The 20,092-nt window shown below is 41.3% G+C and overlaps 2 protein-coding genes across 2 annotated transcripts in view; one reads left to right on the forward strand and one right to left on the reverse strand.

Annotated features, from left to right (window-relative positions):
* LOC132768606 (uncharacterized) overlaps window positions 1-13,451 on the forward strand; it is a 26,399-nt gene extending 12,948 nt beyond the window's left edge. The window contains exons 8-16 of the mRNA XM_067463792.1: window positions 445-497; window positions 2,878-3,010; window positions 7,178-7,374; window positions 8,243-8,288; window positions 8,381-8,446; window positions 11,129-11,188; window positions 11,772-11,854; window positions 12,252-12,346; window positions 12,868-13,451. Coding sequence (XP_067319893.1) covers window positions 445-497; window positions 2,878-3,010; window positions 7,178-7,374; window positions 8,243-8,288; window positions 8,381-8,446; window positions 11,129-11,188; window positions 11,772-11,854; window positions 12,252-12,346; window positions 12,868-12,902 — 768 coding nt within the window. The 3' untranslated portion in view covers window positions 12,903-13,451. The remainder of the gene's footprint in view (window positions 1-444; window positions 498-2,877; window positions 3,011-7,177; window positions 7,375-8,242; window positions 8,289-8,380; window positions 8,447-11,128; window positions 11,189-11,771; window positions 11,855-12,251; window positions 12,347-12,867) is intronic.
* Window positions 13,163-16,410, reverse strand: H3-3B (H3.3 histone B). Its single transcript, XM_060764663.2, has 4 exons — window positions 16,293-16,410; window positions 15,680-15,821; window positions 14,797-14,950; window positions 13,163-14,689 (listed from the first exon to the last, which is right to left on the reverse strand). The coding sequence occupies exons 2-4, from the start codon at window positions 15,805-15,807 to the stop codon at window positions 14,561-14,563; spliced, it is 411 nt and encodes a 136-aa protein (XP_060620646.1). The 5' UTR covers window positions 15,808-15,821; window positions 16,293-16,410; the 3' UTR covers window positions 13,163-14,560.
* Between the last annotated feature and the right edge of the window lie 3,682 nt (window positions 16,411-20,092).

Here is a 20,092-nt window from a genome sequence, read left to right on the forward strand (position 1 = left end):
AAGTAAATAATTCCCAAATGGAAGTAAAATACATCATCATTGCTAAGGCTCTGCATTGTGAAGGGGGATTTCTTCAAGCTTAAGGTAAAGGTTTCCCCTTGACCTTAAATCTATAGTTGTGTCCAACTCTGGGGGGTGGCCACCTCTCAATTTCTAAGCTGAAGAGCCGGCTTTGTCTGTAGACACCCCCAAGGTCATGTGGCCAGCATGACTGCATGGAGCACTGTTACCTTCCCACCGGAGCGATATCTATTGATCCACTCACATTTGCATGTTTCCAAACTCTAGGTTGGCAGAAACTGGGCTTAACAGCAGGCGCTCACCCTGCTCCTCTGATCTGAACTGCCGATCTTTTGGTCAGCAATGATGTACCAAGTTCAGCAGCTCAGCGGTTTCACCCGCTACACCACCAGAGGCTCCAAACTGATTAATCCTTCTTTTCAGGTTTGCCTGATGTACGAAACTGTCCCCTGCAGAGAACTTGGAATGGTGCTCAGGTAAGAGATCTGATGCTCTACGATGTTGCCAAACCTTTTAAAAATGTGTGTAGGAAAACTCATGGAAACAGCTAAAATGTGGTCATTAAAACAATGTACATCAATCTGATTCACTGTTCCACATTCTGCATCTGATAATGGTGGCTGTCAGATGTCTTAGTTTGATATGTGTTGTTATTTTATGTGATGTGTTTAATAATGTTTAATGTTTTATCAAGGGAGGGTCTATTTCGATGTTTCATACTGTTTTTTATTGATGGCATTGAATAGTCGCCAACACTGTGAACTGCTTTGAGTTGAGAAGGGGTTGAGAAGGGCTGGATATAAATACCGCAAATAAATAAATAATAAATAATGCCACAGCATTGGAAATTGGAATGCACTTCCCCAGGCTTACTGTAGAGATTTTACCAAGTACTGCCTATACGTTTTGAGACTGGTTCTTGCTCCCATAGAGCAATATAAAAGAGAACCAGTCTGGTACAGTGGTTGGATTCAGACTACAAACCGCATTGAGTCGGATTCAAACCACATTGAGTCGCCTGTTCGGGCTGAAAAATGCGGTATAGAAATAAAGCAAATAAATAAATAAATAATAAACTGAAAAAAAGAGACCTTGTGTTTTGTTATGTCTAAAACTTTGTTGGAGTAGTGGTGTTATTTATCTAAATCACTTTTTGGGAAGGAAATCCTTTTGTTTTACAAATCTTTTACTTTTAAAGTATCAAGTGTGACCAGTCTGTTGCTCTCCCAAAGTAACAAATAACTGCTGACATGTTGCTTGCTTCAAATGGTGTATTTATTATTTCGTACATTTGTACCCTGTCCTTCTCACCCCTCGGGGGCAGGGGGGGGGGGACTCAGGTGGCTTCACAACAAACACTCATTCGAGTGCTAACTACAATTATAAAACATATTTTAAAACAGTTTATTAAAATATTAAGAAACATTTTATTTCAATCACGCTCATTTAAAATCAGTGCCTGGGACAGTCCATTGTCATACATATCACATTGAGTCTTATTCCCAATTGCTGCTGTTACTGTTCAAATCCTTGGTCTCATAACCAGGTTTTGAATTTTTTTCTAAAGGACAGGAGGGAGGTAGCCAATCTGATGTCACTAGGGAGAGAGTTCCACAGGTGAGGGGCCACCACTGAGAAGGCCCTGTTTCTCGTCCCCACTGGTCGCATTTGCGATGGTGCTGGGTTCGGGAGCAGGGCCTCTCCAGCTGATCTTAAACTTTGTGATGGTTCGTAATGATGTACCAAGATCTATTTGAATCCCACAGCATTCAGAGGACCCCACAAGTGTATTCTATATTTCAACCAAAACTGTGTTTCAATGTGGCATTGACTTCTCATTCTGTCAAGTCTTTTGACTACATTCCAGCTTGGCAAGATATCCAAAGCAGGAACAGAAGTTGTCTCTTGCATTAAAGGGCCACATGTGGAGTTCTCACATATTCATGAATGGAGATGTACTTAGTGATGCCCTTCTTAGACATGTGGTGTGCATACAACAGAAAAGGAATATACTAGTGTACCATACTAATCATCACCTTTGCAGTGTAAAAGTGCATACAAGTTGATATTGTTTATTTCACATTGACTCAGAGGTTTCTTGTTATGTTTGTGCAACACTACACACTGCAGCCAACACACTAGGAATCTTAGTAGGCCATGAGCTGAACATGAGTCAAAAGTGTGATACAGCATCGAAAAGCCAATGCAATTCTAGACTGTATCAATAGTAGAGTGTCTAGATCGAGGGAAATCATAGCCACGCTATATTCTACTTTGGTCACATCTCAACAAGAGTAACGCTATGTCCAGTTATGAGCATCACGATTCAAGGATATTTACAAGCTGGAACATGTCCAGAGGAAGCTGATCAAAATGGTCAAAGGTTTGGAAGCCAAGCCCTGTGAGGAATGGCTTAGGCAGCTGGATATGTTTAGTCTGGAGTAAAGAAGGTTGAGAAGGGACATTTTGAATGTTTGAAAAAGAGAGCCAGCTTGTTTTCTGCAGCTATGGAGACTAAGCCACTATGGAGCAGTGGAGTCAAATTTCAGGAAAAGGGATACCATCTAAACATTAGGGAGAACTTCCTGATAGTAAGAGCTGTTTGGCAATGGAATTGGCTGTCTTTGGAGGTTTTTAAACAGAGATGGGATGGGCACCTGTCAGTAGTACTTTAGTTGTATATTCCTGTAGAATGGGAGTGGACTGGAAGGCTCTTGCTTCTAGTGTTTTGTGTTTTAAAAAATGTGTAATTAACCACTCACTGATAATGTATTGCTTCCAGCCCACCCCCTTTCCTTCTTGCTCTGCTCAAGTGTGTGGTGGCTCTTCAGCAGATGTTTTTTCCTGCCGTCACAGATACTTGGATGGACGGATTTTCATCACGGATGTGCTCCCGCAGAGCCAGGCAGAGGTGGATGAGGTTGTGCTAGTTGGAGACGTCATTGATGAGATCAATGGGATTTCACTGAGGAATGCATACAGTGGGCAGGTATGGAAGGGAACCATTTGACCTGGGGGGGGGGGGGTAGGAGCCGGGAAAGCTACGCTTCACGTGAAGATCATTGTGAGAAGGTGCAGAATAGCTGTGCACAGTTGCTATGGGAACCATGCTGAACAAAAGCTCTGGTGTTTGACCTGGAGATTAGAGTGAGATTTTAAAAGACTGATGAGGGAAAGAAGAACGCGTGTTATATTTTTCTATGTGTATTATTTCAAAAAATGAAATATCCATCTCTGTAGCTAACTGCAATAAAAATCTAATATTACTGTTAGAAAATCTGCAATTTAAAGTGATAATATTAGTAGCTAATGCACATCAAAGTTTTTGTTTTAATGTCTAGAAATGTGGAAGTTAATCGAAAAGCTTGTTAACCTTTATGGGAGGCAAGGGGAGAAGTAATGCCCTCTTTGCAGGTGTGTTCTGTGCTGTAAGGTAAAGGTAAAGATTTCCCCTTGACTCTGGGGGTGGTGCTCATCTCCATTTCTAAGCTGAAGAGCCAGCATTGTTTGTAAACACTTCCAAGGTCATGTGGCTTCCTGCAGAAGCGGTACCTATTGAACTATTCACATTTGCATGTTTTCGAACTGCTAGGTTGGCAGAAGCTGGGCCTAACAGCAGGAGCTCACCCGCTTTCCAGACTCAAACCGCTGACCTTTCAATCAGCAAGTTCAGCAGCTCAGAGATTTAACCTGGGGCTTGTTCTGGGCTGTAGATAGTGAGAAAATCACAGTTTAATTAAATCACCTGATTAAGATTATTTAGATAACTGTTCTATAACTGTTATATAGCTGTCAGCCCTAGCTTCTGCCAACCTAGCAGTTCGAAAACATGCAAATGTGAGTAGATCAATAGGTACCACTCTGGCGGGAAGGTAACGGAGCTCCATGCAGTCATGCCGGCCACATGACCTTGGAGGTGTCTACGGACAACACTGGCTCTTCGGCTTAGAAATGGAGATGAGCACCACACCCCAGAGTCAGACATGACTGGACTTAATGTCAGGGGACTACCTTTTACCTCTAACTGAATGTGAGTGATTGGCTTGCATTTGTTTCTGATAATACATGAAAAGCAAAATCATTCTGTGAGTGTGGACTCCTATCTAGTCAAAATGACATAGTCTGACAAGCTTGGCTACGGCTGGCAGTAATACAAGCAAAGAAGCAACTTTATTAAGGAGTATCCTAAGAGGAATGGGGTGAGCCGTGTTCTTAGATATGGAATGTTGATTAAATATGTGGGAAACAGCATAAAATTACAACTCCACACTGCAAAATTCTGTTTCAGATCCTACTTGCTTCATGCTTTCCTATAAACAATACATTATTGAAAGTGCCCAGCTTTTTAGGGATAGACTCAGGTTACCTGGAATTTTTTTTAAAGCCTTTTAAATATGAGCCTGCCTTTTTTAGCCTGCCCCTGGTCTGCTCAAATTAAATAGACTGATAACAACAGAAATAATTTATTTTTATTTATTTCGTATCAAAAGCATTGCATAAATTAGTATAAAACTGATAAAATAGAAGGTATGCAGGCGGCTAAATATCTTTTGACCAAAAAGAGGCAACAGCAACAGCATTGTCTGTAGCCTCCAACAATTACTTCTCTGTACATGGGGCAGGGCACAGTGGACAAGCATACAGATGCAGAGTTGTCTGTCCAAAGTCATGCAAGGTGTGGGATTCTTTTAGGTCATGCCATTTTGCCAGGTTGTGTTTCGATCTGCCCACTCCACTTCTGAGTCTATTCAGGGACTTCCAGGTTGCCCATTCTTGGTTTGCCCCTGGAGGAAGATGCTCGCGGTGGGCCATCCAGTTGGGATTTCCTGGTTTAGCTGCCCAGAGGGAGACCCTTGCTGTTGCTGGAGGGACGCCAAGAGGAGTGGTAGTTCTCATAAAGCTTTTCCTTGATTTGAGTAGTGTTCAACTTTATTTCTCTCACATTTAGCAGCAACTTCCCATCGCACATCGGGGGGGGGGGGGGGGGCAATGCCAGCTAGCTTGTAGAGTTTATCAACAGGTGTAGGTTTAATACATCCTGTGATTATTCTGCATGTTTCATTCAATGCTATATTCACCTGCTTTGCATGGGCAGACCTATGCCAAACAGGGCAGGCATACTCAGCAGTTGAGTAAGGCAAGGCTAGGGCTGATGTTCTTATTAATGTTGGGTCAACAGAAATAATGCATTAGTGTGACTGGTAGGGGGAGGTGCAGAAGGAGAGGGCGAAATTAGTAATCCAAAAAGTGACAGAGGGAGCAACTTAGACTTCGCTACGTTGATGAGAAGGAGTTGAGAGATAGAGGGATGTTTTTCTCTACACCTGGCATGAAATAAAAGCAATTGTTTAGGGAATAGGGAGGTGGAAAAGAAAGCAAAGAGACTGAAGAAGTAACTGCGTCTGCACTCCTGTGCAAAGCATCTGTGGGCAGTGACCATGGCAGCTTCATGATCAGCTACACTGTGCCTGCATAAATGAGTGTCTGTGGTGAAGAAAGAGCCTAGGCAGGTTGTTCATTCAGCAATAGGAAATTCAGAGTTGTAGGGGCAACCCCAGATCCTTTTCCTGTAATTTTAATTGACACAGTCATAATGTAACAACGTGTTCATGATGAATCATCCAGTGAGTTACCTTCTGGGTTGCAGTAACAATAACATGTTATTTATTTATTTATTTGTGTAAGTTATATCCTACCTTTCTCTTGGAATGAGAGCCTGGTAGTAATAACCTATTGGGTGATCAGAAGACATAAGGTGTAAAAGAAGAAGCATAGTACGAGGTTTGGGGTTGTTGGTTTTTTGCGTGTTAGTTGCTTCTGGTGTGAGAGAATTGGCTGTCTGCAAGGACGTTGCCCAGGGGACACCTGGATGTTTTACCATCCTGTGGGAGGCTTCTCTCATGTCCCCACATGAGAAGCTGGAGCTGGCAGATGGGAGCTCACCCCTCTCCCTGGATTCAAACCGTTGACCTTTCAGTCTGCAGTCCTGCTGGAACAAGGGTTTAACCCGAGGGCTCCTATAGTATGAGGTGCAGGGCTGGAACCCACAGTTTCACCTACCTACACCTGACAAAATATATCGTCTCTAGGAATTTTCTGGGTTCTCCTGGTGAATCTATGATATGCTCATGGCCAAAGTTACTATAGAATTGTGTCAAAGAATCTAGTCTTCTGGGCTGACTCTATGGTAACTTTCTGCAGAAGTCATTCCATTCAGTAAGGTTTGCTAATACCATATTTAGTCGCATGATAATCACACTTTTTATCCCTTTTTTAATCAAAAAAGGGGCTGCGACTATTATGTGATGAAAACGTCTGCCTTTTATTCTCCAGTTTCTGCCTTACTACCAAGAGAGAAGGAGGTGAGGTGATCCAGCCTCAAATAGCTCCATTTCTGTTTGCTTGTTTTTAAAACTGCCTTGCTCGGAGGAAGGAGAAAAGATTCACTCTTTCTTTCTTCTTTCTCCTAACACACCGCAGTTCACAAAATCTGGAATGGGGCTCTTTGGAGGAAGGCAGAAAGATCCCAATTCCAGAGATCTCAATTTCAGGTTTATTTAAACTGCCTTGCCTTGGAGGAAGGAGGGAAGAGTGGAGCTCCAGAGACCTTCTGAGAAAGAGGAAAGGAAGGGGAATCAGCCCCATATGGCTCTGTAACTATTATGTGGGGAACACAAAAATACCAATTCTGCCACTCAAAAAATTGGGTGCAACACACAGTGAAAACTATTATTGGTTTGCTATTATCCATGATTTGCTGAGTCCACAGTAATAACTTAATAATAATAATAATAATAATAATAATAATAATAATAATAACTTTATTTTTCCAACTTGCCACCATCTCCCCGAAGGGGCTTGAGGCGACTTACAGAAAGCACAAAGTGCCTAGAAACAAACATAAAAGTCAACACAATATAAAATACAATAAAATAAAACACATGCACATATAAAAACAGTTCAGGAAAGTATCTCCCATTGATATTGGGGTCATATTGTAATTACCTTTTGAGTACTCAGGGTCATAAGTAATGTAAATAGTTCTTTTTGAAAGTAATATTCTAAGCATTAGGTCTGGGAAGTGACCACAGTGAGGGAATGCTGAGTGATAACATACGATCCTTCGTATTGGTGACTGTATCTTCTTTAACTTTAGGCGGGGACAGTGCTACAGAAATTGAAAGGCAAACCACTAAGCTTCTGCCTCATCCGGTGGAAATGGCACGATGGAAGAACGTACAAGCCACTCTTGCCTTACCTGAAAATTCTCCAGGAGAAAATCCCCAGCTTCCAGCTCCAGCATGAGCATATACACAAGGAAGAGAAAGAGACCCGGAGCGTACAGGGGGGCAGGTAGGGGGGCTGGCAGAGCCAACGAGCTGAAACAAAGCAGCTGCAGGTCTCCGTGTTTGACAAACCGTAGCAATAAAGATCACAGACATGCATTAATTGTGAACACGGACTGTAATTGAAATAAGAACATTACGGTTTTTCTGCTGTTTTCTTTAAACTTCCTAGAGCTACAAACTGGGCAACAGCAACCACATTGTCTGTAGCTTTATACAGTTCTTCCTCTGTGCATGAGGCAGGGCACTGTGGACAAGCATACAGGTATGGAGTTGTTTGTTCTGCTCCACTGTCACACAAGGTGAAGGATTCTTCTAGGTAGTGCCATTTTGCCAGGTTGTATTTTGATCTGCCCACCCCACTTCTGAGTCTATTCAGGGACTTCCAAGAAGGCAGGTATGTAAGTGAAGGTTCTGTGGTGAGAAGCATCTCCAAAGTCAAGAGAGCCAAGGAAGTCCACATTATGTGCATACTTACAACCTCCTGTTCTGGCAAAAAAGTGTCTGCTGTGACCTGAGTCAACATTTAGTTAGCTACAACACCCCTTTGAGGCCCCAGGGATGATGGGAACTACAGGTTGACAACATTTAGAGAACTCCAACTTCCATGTGAATATGCAGGCAGTAGTCCCAGTTGTCACACCCTATCTGTGTTGTGTATTTAGAAATCTGTGCCAGTCACATAACAACTAACTAATATATAAAGGCCAGATTTGTCAACATAACTGTTCAGAATCATCTCACAAAATTCTTCTTGGAAGTCAAAGTACTTTGGTGCATAGCTTGAACTGTCCTCAAAGGCTGCACTTGGTTCATAAATGAAAAACCTATTTGTAAACTTATTGGGCTAATAGTCTTGACCATTTTCTTCTCAGGCTTCTGTACAACCTGCGGTACCTAGGCCAGGTCAATGTAGGAAAGGTGAGACTGTGAGCCTGGATGGAGAACTGCTTGGTTTTTCATTTTCATGTTATTGCTTCATTTTTGTTACAGCTTTCTGATTCTGTTTTCAGTTTGGAAGCAAAGAGGTGTTAGACTGTGGCATTCGTAAGGTTTTAAAGGAATGTGTACCACCACAGGTGAGTTACTGGTTATGAATACATTGAATACAATGGTTAAAATGTTCTGTGGAAAGACCGTGCTCTATTGTTATTATTTACTGTCAAATTGGCCTTGACTTATAGTAATCATATAAAAAATAGACCTCCAAAAGACCCCGTTATTAATGGCACTTCTTAGTTTCTGAAATTCAGGGGCATTTTTGCTTCATCAATCAATTGAGCTATAATACAGCTGTCTTCTTTACCCATCACCTTCAACTTTACTGAGCATTATCCTCTTTTCCACTGAACCATGTTGTCTTATGATATGTCCAAAGTATAGGGTCTTCAGTTTAGTCACAGGAAATATTTAGTGGTTAGTAAATCCTGGTGGCACAGTGGGTTAAACCACTGAACTGCTGAACTTGCTGACCAAAAAGTTTGCAGTTCAAATCCGGGGAGCAGGGTAAGCTCTGCCAACCTAGCAGTTCGAAAACATGCAAATGTGAGCAGATTAATTGGTTCCTCTCTGGTGGGAAGGTAACAGCGCTCCATGGGGTTATTAATGCAGTCATGCTGGCCACATGACCTAGGAGGCGTCTACAGACGTCAGCTCTTCAGTTTAGAAATGCAAATGAGTACCACCCCCCAGAGTCAGACATGGCTAGACTTAATGTCAAGGGGAAACCTTTTATTTTTAAATCCAGTGCCAAGAGTAATGCACAAAATATAAACTGGTTTTACTAGGAAGGTAGCATTCTCTCTCCCCTCAAGATATTGTATTTTAAAATCCTTCAGCCTTTCTACTGGATAGAAAGAAAACACATTCATAATGCTCCGATTAATATGTGCAGAAGCCATGAAGCAGTTAATACTGTGTGTTAATTTCTGTAAGAGATTATACCTATGTTGAAGCCTCTAGGAACAAATTCATTGATGGTTCTCACATTCTTATAAAACATATACCATATCATATATGAAGACTTGATAGGAGCATCCCATAATAGTACAGTGTCTGTGGCAGTTTGTGTGATATATATTTTGTATTTATGTATTTTATTTTTATCTTTCCTTTCTCCTGATTTAAAGGCTCAAGGCACTATACAATAAATATAAAACAATGCTAATTATAAAGAGTGTGAATATATTAAAATGCACATATGAAAATTAAAAAACAGTTAAACAGTTTATGCTTTTAAACTATTAAACATTACAAATATTAAAATATGTGATGCGTTTGTGTTCATGGAAACTAAGACTGGATCTAACCCACAATGAAATGCTAGAGTTCCTGACCTGTGTGCCAGCAATGCAAGAGGAAGGTATTGCTGCTTCTGATTTTATCAGCAAAAGCCACCATGTTTGGAGGCAGTGCTGCAGCAGTGCAGAAGAACTGGTATAACACAGCATGGATTAGATGGAAATTTTACAACTGTATGACCATCTTGAAGGGTGTTCTTCTACTGGTCATCAATCCCCTTAATGGAGCCATGGGGATGTAATGGGTTATACCCTTGTGCCAGCTGAACTGCTGTCCTGGAGGTTGGCAGTTCGAATCTGTGAGGTGGGGTGAGCTCCCGTCTGTCAGCTCCAGCTTCCCATGCGGAGACATGAGAGAAACCTCCCACAGGATAACACATCCAGGCGTCCTTGCAGACAGCCAATTCTCTCACACCAGAAGTGACTTGCAGTTTCACTTCTAACATAAAAAGTCCCCTGATTATGCAGATGTAATTTGTGTAGACAATGGCTGATGACAGACACATTAATCACTTCCCTCAGATCCTATTGAAGTTACCTCAGTAAAAGCAACTCTGGTTACTGCTGTAGCTAGATGTATCTTGAGGCTGTGTGTGTCAAATCAACAAAATCAAAATATTTTTCTTCGGCTTTCTAAAAACATGACAGCAATGTTGCCTTTGCAGATACATGTATTGTCCTTTGCTCTTGACCCCCTTATCCACTGCTACCGGTCATAGCCTGCTGTTGTGTTCCCTACTGCAGAAGGAAACAATTCCCTTCCCATTTTGAGCACTCTGGTGAACTATTGTTTCCCTCCAGGTCTCATAAATAGCTGCACACCCAAATGTAGCTGGGATGTCATGCCTTATCTCATTTCCTTTGTGAGAAAGGAATCCGGGTGAAGGACAATGCTGTTCATTGATTGTCAGATGGAAACCTGAAGTGGTAGTTGCTGATGTTGTGTGCCTTCTGGTCATTTCTGACTCATGGTGACTATAGGGTGAACCTATTAAGAGGTGGGGCTGAGAGTATGAGACGTATCCAAGGTCACCCAGCGTTTCCATGGCCGAGTGGGGAAACAAACCCTGGCCTCCAGAATAGTGGTCCAGTGCTGGCAAAGTGTAGGCTGGTCACAGTTTTTCAGTAGCAAACTCAACTGTTACATACATTATAATTTGAGACCATACATCTGTTACTAGTTGCATTAGTACAAATCTAGGTCAACATATATGCGTATTCTTGAGGGAACAATCTGCCCAAAGTATTCATTATCAATTTTGTAGAGTGCCCTGTTTGTCAAGCAGTTTCATCAGGGCTATATTTTAATCTGTACTCATATCAATAGGAAGCATAATGCTCGAAGGAAGAAAAAATCCCTGAGGACAGCAAGTCTAGCCTTCTGTTAACCGTCATTGGCACTTTGCCACTTTGCACGGTACTTCACTAGTCTCCTTTAACATTTCAATGTATTTTTCCTAGATGGTTTTATTTGATGTCAAAGAAACAGAAGTCCTTGTTCAAGAGGAAGCTTCTTCCAAGGTTAGTGTATCTTTGTATGTTGATGGTGCTTTTTGGCAGGCTTTTTCATGCCTTCTAGAAATATTTAAATAATGTCATTTCCAGTATTTAGTTTATATAGAGTAGGTAGAAGTTAACATAAATGTGAATAACCTGTTTAAAATTGTTGTGTTGATATTAGACTGAGCTATTTATAAACTTTAAAACCATATTCTAGTATTTGCATATAGAGGAGGCAGTAAATAGTACAATTCCAAATACAGTAGATTCTCAGCCAGAACTCAAGTAACCAAAACATGCAAACTGGCAAAAAAAAAAAACCAAATAGTACTTTAAATAATTTTAGAATAGAGTAGAATCATTTTTATAATATAGTATTACATTAAGTCAAGCTTGTATTTGTTTGCTTTAAGTTGCTATATTCCAATATTAATACCGTCAGTATAGTGTATTGTATGGCATAGTATTTAGTTATTAGTTATGCTTTTAAAAATCATAAATCCCAATCATCTACTAATCCCTATGGGTGCCAGTTAACTGAGAATCTACTCTAATGAGCCCAAGGCTTTGTGCCTTTTCAAATCCTTGTTCTTGCCACTATCAGGTTTTGTTCCAGTATCCTTATACAGACATTTCCTGTGTGGGACGGCGCCTGGACAATAACAATCTATTTGCCTTCTGCACCGTGTAAGTTTAATATGTACATGTATTGTATTATGCATGTCCCCATAATTTATTTAACATGAAGCAAGTGATTTCTTTTGCTGCAACTCAGTGCTAGCTCAGTCATCTTAAAAACTCTGTATGTTCTTAAAAGCATACTCTTCCATTGGTGCTTCTAAATTGACCAGGAAGCCCTCCTTACTATTTCAGGGGATACTTTATTGCAGTTCTTCTCAGGCAATCTCTTGGGGGACTAAAGTTGGTGCCGATGAGCATTTGGATTGGCAGCTGCCATATAGTCCAGAATTGGTCCATTTGGATGGCACCACACTGTGCTAACTCTTTACCTGAGAAAACAGCCACACTAACGTAAATGTATTGGCTATGTTGTGATTTCATCTGTACTTCTTCCTTTCTGAAGGACGTCACCAGAATCTTCGGAGCACAGCAGCTTTGACTGTCTTGTATTTGAATCAGATTCTGAAGAAGAATGTCAGGAAATCATCCAAAGAATTGGTGAGGATATATGCACTTTGCAGTATAACTTTTGGTAAATAGCAGTAACGCTATTATATTAGTTAAGCAGATTTGTGTTTTGTCTGTTGCTGGAATAGCCACTGCTGGCAGAACCCCCCCCCCCCCCCCGGTACCCTATGACAGTGAAGAATTACAGGAAAAAGCTGAAATCACGTTGCATGAAAACTGCCACTCGGACAAGGTTTTCCATTATTTGGGTTTATATTTCGGAATGCTAAAGGTTTGACCACTTAGTATGAAGAAATTAGACATACTAACTCCCTGAGCATCTAGGTAATGATTTCATAATGTAGTTTTAGCGTATATCGTAAAGCTTAAAAGGTTTTCACTGTTGGTTCCATTTGATATCCTTCAAATAAATCTTTTTAAGGTTCAAGGCAAATCTTTTAGTCATTGTTCTCAGCATGTAATATCCAAAAGATAATTACTCCTTAGCTGGAGAAGTAAATCTTGCTAAACTGAAGTTCTGCACAGTTGTAGCAATATATTTGTTTCCTTAGCTGCTGGATTTAAACGCACAGAATGGTTTGTCTGAAAAGGGACGTGCTGATCTAATGCTGGGTTTCTGCCAATAACTTCCTTCTGGAATTCCACTGGCCAGCAAGGATCCCCCCCTTCCAGTCAGCGACATCTTGGCAAGTCAGATCTTGGATTAAAGCAATACTGGGAATGGATTAGAATTTTGCACTGAACGTACTATTTTGGATGCATTTTCTACTGGACTCATGTTTACTTCTGCTTTCTCAGATTTGCACTGACACTTTCAAAATTTAGAATAAAATTAAGCGCAAGCCATAGATTTTCATACTGTTTGTATTAACCAAAATGTCTACATTGAAAATGATACAAGAGTAAAGCCATTAAATAATTTGCTGCATAGCAAAACAATTCTATTTCTCAATATATACTGTGACTCAACTTTCTATTCATACTGGCCTAAATCATTGTTGGCTCCAGCTATAATAGCCCCAGAGAACCAGTGGAACACTGCTCTTACAGAAGTCCTACTGATCCAATGAGTTATGTTCACAGGAGCCAGCAACCTGACTTAGGCTAGCTTTAAAGCAAGACCTTGAAATCTAAACACTTAAAAAAATTTCCACACAAATACCTTGGAATAACAGCATCCACCTCAAGGAGTCATTACTAGGGAGCTAGGTGCAGAAGCCTCCACCCATGAGCAATTAACAGAGCGATCTTTGCTTTAATTATATGCTAAGCTGCCTCAAACTTTGGTTGGTATACATGTGATAATATAACTTCAAGGATAAGAATGCAGACAAGCTGTTTTCATTAAAAAAAAGGTACCTCCAAGAAGCCTAGTAGTGAAAGGCAGCAGTATAGGAAGTTTGTCTTAAGCAATAAATCCCCTACGCTCAAATTTTCATTGGGTGATTATGTCATCTAATTAGTTCTGGTAGCATTCTATCAGTTTAAGAAACTAATAGTAGTATTGCTCAATTCTCATTTTGTTCTTTAAATTACTGTCATTTGCTCATTTTTGGTCACTTAATTACTGCAACTGGGATTGTATACAAAACATGGAACATGTTTCCTTGATTAAAGAATACAAAAAGATAGCAATACTACTTTTTCCCACATCAATGACAAGACTCCTTGTGTGAATGTAAAACATTTAATTTAAAAATGTTGACACTACAATATATAAAATAGCTATTATAAATGCACATAGTGTATTCTATAGCTGCCAGGTTTTACGTTTTTAGGAAACTGTAAGTTACACTGTGGTTAAGACTTGTAGTTTTACCCTTCTCTGAAAGTCCATTCTATCACAGTGGTGTATGGTCAAACTTAACAGCCCCAACTGTTAAACACTTGGATCAAGTTATAACCAGTTTTATTGCAAAAGGACCCTGTACACATTTATATCAATTCTAAGTACCTTACAATTTTAGCTACCCAACAAGTCATTAACATACAGAAACATGCATGAAAAGCAAGAAAGATCACCCATCCCTTCTGCATATTAGCAATTTGTCACTGCTGAGCAACAAGGCTCACATCACTGAGTTTTATGTGAACAGTCACTTTTAGCATTCATCCTGAGTGAAAGATGGAATGACTTAAGTACAAATGTAACATATTATAAACAATTTCATACAAAAAAGTCACAAATTGAAACCAAAGTATTTTACAGAATTTACTACAAAACACCACAAAAACTCCGCCTGCTTAAGCTCTCTCGCCCCGTATCCTACGAGCCAACTGGATGTCTTTGGGCATGATGGTGACTCTCTTGGCATGGATGGCACACAGGTTTGTGTCTTCAAAGAGGCCCACCAGATACGCTTCACTGGCCTCCTGTTTTAAGACAAAGAGAGACATGGTCAGGAGGCACAATCACTTTGAATCGATCCCTTCCCGTTTTCAATACATAAATAATCATTTGTTCTTAAACACGGCCATACCTGCAGTGCACCAATGGCAGCACTCTGGAATCTCAAGTCTGTCTTGAAATCTTGGGCAATCTCCCTTACCAGCCTCTGGAATGGAAGCTTGCGAATCAAAAGCTCTGTGGACTTTTGGTAACGCCGAATCTCACGCAGTGCTACAGTACCAGGCCTAAAAAAAAGAGCGCACACACATACACAAATGTACTACAGAACACAAACAATGCCACATTACCTAATCCAGGGACTGCCTGTGGTATTTCAACACAGGTATTTAGTGCAACCAGTAACTAGTGCAATAAAGATAACGAACTAATGGAATTGACAATTGGACAGGCCATGGACTACGATCTGGATTATGTGATTTTAATTAAGGCTTTCATAATTAATGTTTAACTGTATTTGTTTATTTTTATATTTATACATATTGGCATCGAATCACCACCTGCTGTAAGGCCACCCTGGGTTCCCTTGTAGTGTGAGAAGGGTGGGATACCAATATGTTAAATAAAATAAATAATTAAATATTTCATAGGCACAGCATTAATAAAAGGGAAATGTTCTCCCTTGACACCAAGTCTAGTCGTGTCTGACTCGGGGGGGGGGGGGGGGTGTGTGCTCATCTCAGTTCCTAAGCTGGCATTGTCCATAACAGTCTCCTAGGTCATATGGCCGGCATGACTGCATTAATAACCCTGGGATAAGATAGCAAAGACCTTATGAGTCCAACTTGACACCACTATATACAGTTGTTGGTTACACCCAAACCATGCCAACATGAGTTATCTTGTAAAAAAAGAGCATGCTCCCATCTTGTAAAGGCCCATCCTTTCCCCAGATACCCTTGCTTCAGAGAGCCATCCTTTTAAAAAGATAGGTAAATATATAAATAAGTAAATACCTGTAGCGATGCGGTTTCTTGACTCCACCAGTGGAGGGCGCACTTTTCCTCGCAGCTTTGGTAGCGAGTTGTTTACGTGGAGCTTTGCCTCCGGTGGATTTACGGGCAGTCTGCTTGGTACGGGCCATTTCCTCTTACGTTTCTGCAGGAGGAGAAAGGGGGATGATGTCACTAACGCTGTAATAGAAGGGCGGGCTGCCCGGGATTGCTCCCCAGCGCGCGAGATTAAGGTCTCTCCCCGTCCTCCCTCCCTCCCCGAGGGACACACCAGAGAGGAGGAGGCTTAGCCGTGGCGGCAGATGCCAGCGGGCAGCCCCCTCCGCGCGGCACGCGGCCAACTCAGGAGCGAGGCAGGCCACCCTCCCTCCCCCCCGCCCGCCGAAGGAGGAGCCACGCCGCCCACGCGCAGGAGGGGGCTACAACCGAGCCCAACGTTCGCTACCGTTGACTCTCCCCGCCTCGGAAACGCTCTCCCGACCATCCCCCCCCCCCCCCCCGGAACAAAGCGGCCTTCACCCTCCCCCAACCCACTACAAAACGCTCTCGAGAAGCAAAGCCTTCATAACCCCTTTCCACTCATTAATACACATTCCCGCCGCAAGCCGAAACTCACCGCTTTCCGAGATTTTTGGCTTTTTTAAAAAAATACCCCGCTTCCGCGCGAAGCTCCTGCTCTCTACGTCCAGCTCCTTCGACAAGGATCCCGTAACTGTCCCCTCCCAAGCGCGGGGACTCTATTTATATAGGGAGGGGCCCCAGAACGTTATGACCTCACAATACCGAAACGCAGCGCGCGGAACCATTGGCGCCCGCCTCCGCCGGCGCCGTGACGTCAACCGACACAAAGGCCATTTTCCCGGATCTCGCACGGGATTGGGCGAAACCTCGACAGCCCATTGGCTGTTAAAGCAGCGCGCCGATTGGTCCCCATCAGCTAAAGCAAGCCAATGAAAATTAGTCCCGAGCTGCTGCCTCCGATTGGGCGATAGAAAACATAGTTTGGATCCTACTTTTTGTTGCAAAGCTCCACAATGGAAAGTCAATGGGAAAGAAAAGCCGTCTGCCTTCACTGTCCCAGACCCAGTGGAGAGAGCAAATGTAGGAAAACAGAACCCGCACGTGGGGGGGACGGAAACGGAATGACGGGCAGGGACGCTGCGGCCATATGTGATGGGCCACCTCAGGTGTTGCAGCGACACACCAAGCCATACATTTACATGTTTACTTGACGTTTCAATAAATTTGAAAGCGAACACTTAGTAATTAAGCAATATTGTATAAATCCCAACATAGAAATGTTAATTCTTCAAATCAAAACAACTATAACTAGGAAAGTCCAACGTCAGGAAACTCATCCCGCCACAAAACAACATAGAGGAAATAAAAGTATTTAATTACTAGAATTCAAATATTTTGGCAGGGAGACCTTTAGAGTTTTCTGCATACTTGTGTGATCACACATCTATGGTGAACAGCAATAAGCATCACATGTGTCTGCAAAGTTTGTTTTTAAAAACGGGAAGTATCCATTGTACACAAATACATATCATCTTTATTATAGAGAAGATTCACTATGTTTGAGATTTGGGCTTCATGCTGTGGCCTGGTGTAAAACACACTGGGAAGCATGCTTGTCATATGTGCTTTCAAGTTGCCCAATAGCTGAATGGCTGCCTCATAAATCGCATCGGGTTTTCTTAGGCAAGGCGTACTCAAAGGTGATGTTGCCAGGTCCTTTCTCTGAAATACAGCATCTGGGATTCATTTGCATTCTTTCCTCCCAGTACTAACTAGAATTGACCCTATTTAGCTTCATAGAGCAGACATGATGTGAAGTCTTACAGTATCTAGGCCACTGAAGATAATACTGCATATAATGTACTGAAATACATGTCTATTTTTGTATACATCTTTTATGTATGAACTGCAGCTTCGGTTAAAAAGAAAAAACTATCAAAATACACAAATTATCGTTAATATTAAGGATTGCACAATTTGTTATTTTCCCTGTTGCTTTACAAAGTAATAAAGAAGCCAGTAAAGCAATCACAAAATCTTTATTTGGTTGACTGCTTTTATCAAACCGTCATAGAAGCAAGAATAATTTCCCACAAATTGAGACTTGAAACAATGGAGCACATGCTCTACACCAGGGGTCCTCAAACCATGGCCCAGGGGCCGGATGCGGCCCTCCCAAGGTCATTTACCCGGCCCTTGAAAGCACACAACAACAATCCTATCTCATCAGCCAAAAGCAGGCCCACACTTCCAAATGAAATACTAATAAGCTTATATTTATTAAAATTGTTCATTTTAATTATTGTGTTGTTTTAAAGTGTTTTTTGCACTACAAAATATTTATGATTCATAAGTGTGCAGTGTGCATAGGAATTCATTGTTTTTGTTTTTTTTCAAATTATAATCCGGCCCTCTGACAGTTTGAGGGACTGTGACCTGGCCCTCTGTTTAAAAATTTTTGGACCCCTGCTCTACACCTTACTAAATAGTAATCCAACTGGCTCATAAGATTGTAATTACACTGATAAAGGCAGACCTGTGTGCACAAATATTTCATTTAAAAATAGGTCTCAAGAGATATGATGAAATAACACTGACTTTAGGCATCTTTATGAGTGAGAATCTCAAAAGAAAACAATTGTATATTATTTAAATTCCAATTCTGCAACTCAGGAGAATCATGGAGCCCTTCATGTTGCTGAAGTGCAGTCCCAGCAAGCCTTGCTAAACGGAGTCAGTGGTAAGGAAGGCTGGGAATCCCAGTTCAGATCTCTAGACTGGCCACATAATTTCAACCTATGCCATACCCACTGAGCTTCATGTACATCCCAGCAAGGTTTCATTCCAAAGTACGTCTTGGTAAACATCTATCATACTCTTCCTAAAATACCTCAGCTTTCTAGACAAGACACTACAGTTCTGTCATGTTCATTCTTTCTCTATTTTTTAAAAAAAGATCTGTCCCCAAACTGTAGTTTGAATTAAATTTCACAACCTAAAGATTTTTATTTCACATAACACTTTCTAACTTTTTGTTTGCTGCAGTACAGTTCTTGGCTCAATTGTGGAGTTTGTTTCCAGAAGGCGCCAAATCCAAAAAGAAAGGAAGAAAACTGAGTTATATGTGGTAGCATATTGTGGTTAGGACTAGGATATTATGTACAGATCAAAACTACCAAAATGTATCAAATCTCTTTGGTACAGGACTTAGAAAATTGCATTTATAGCAAAAGAAGGCATATCATCAGCTCATTTTTTTTATTCTTGTAAAATTTGTTCGGATGGATTTGTAAACAAATCCCACAATTGCTGTACAAAGGGTTACCCTAAACACACATTCTTAAACAGGAAAGAGAAACATTTAAGACTGACTTTTAGCATACGCTTGCATGGATTGCAGTCCACTTCATCTGTACTGATGAAACATTACAACCGTGTCTCTTCTGTGTCTAATTTACTGCATATTATGTACCTTTATTGTATGTATTGTTCTTATATATTTGACCATTGTTGCACATTTTAAATCCTCACAAAATCAGAGTACTGCATAATTTTTGTTAATAAAATAAGACAATGTGAGTCCTCTCGATCTATAATTATAACGAAGTACAACTAGTCTGAATTCCTCATAGCAAAAGTAGATTAGTTCAACTAAATTAAATGGAAGTGCACAAGGAGATGGACTAAGGGCCCTTCCACACAGCTGAATAAAATCCCACCTGTTCTCCTTTGAACTGGAATATATGACAGCGTGGACTCAGATAACCCAGCAGATATTGGAGGATTTTCTGCCTTGTTATATGGCTGTGTGGAAGGGCCCTAAAAAGTGGATCATTTGTGACATATAAACGTTAAGACAGGAAAGAGTTGGGGACTAGTTGCTGTCCGTGGACCTTCATCACTGCTCCTTCTACAGAGTGTAACTCTTAGAACTGGCCAGCACAACCTAAGGGCTTCTCCAGGTGTTTTGGACTTCAGCTTCTTACACGTTACTTTGAAAGCATCACGGGTGGCAGCGTGAACTTCTTGACAACTGAACAAGCTGACTAGGCTTCTGGGAGTTGGAGGCTCAAACACCTGGAGGGCCACACATTGTGCAGGCTGCTAGAACATTATTTTTGTAGCAACAGACCCTGGCTCCTGTGGCACAGCTTTTCCCGGTTCCACATTGTTTGAAGGAAACTATTGTGCCACAAGAGTCTGGTGGAATTAGAAATACAGTGGGGGGGGGGGGGGGCAGGACAATACAAATATGTGACTCCTGTTCCCTCATAGTCTCTATACGTTAAAGGTAGGACAGCCCTAACAAGCTCATATAACAGCACTTGACAGGTGCTGAGAAGGGCCTTTTTCCATACCACATTCCAAACTATTATATGTAATGGGGCATAACAG

This window comes from Anolis sagrei, chromosome 2, assembly GCF_037176765.1.
Source record: "Anolis sagrei isolate rAnoSag1 chromosome 2, rAnoSag1.mat, whole genome shotgun sequence".
NCBI classification, from domain to species: domain Eukaryota; kingdom Metazoa; phylum Chordata; class Lepidosauria; order Squamata; family Dactyloidae; genus Anolis; species Anolis sagrei.

Excerpts from the sequence above, each read along its gene's own strand:
- H3-3B (XM_060764663.2), bottom strand. The coding sequence starts at position 15,807 with ATGGCCCGTACCAAGCAGACTGCCCGTAAATCCACCGGAGGCAAAGCT. Across the intron at positions 14,951-15,679 it reads AAGAAACCGCATCGCTACAG|GCCTGGTACTGTAGCACTGC; the intron begins GTATTTACTTAT and ends TCTTTTTTTTAG. Across the intron at positions 14,690-14,796 it reads CTGCCATTGGTGCACTGCAG|GAGGCCAGTGAAGCGTATCT; the intron begins GTATGGCCGTGT and ends GTCTTAAAACAG.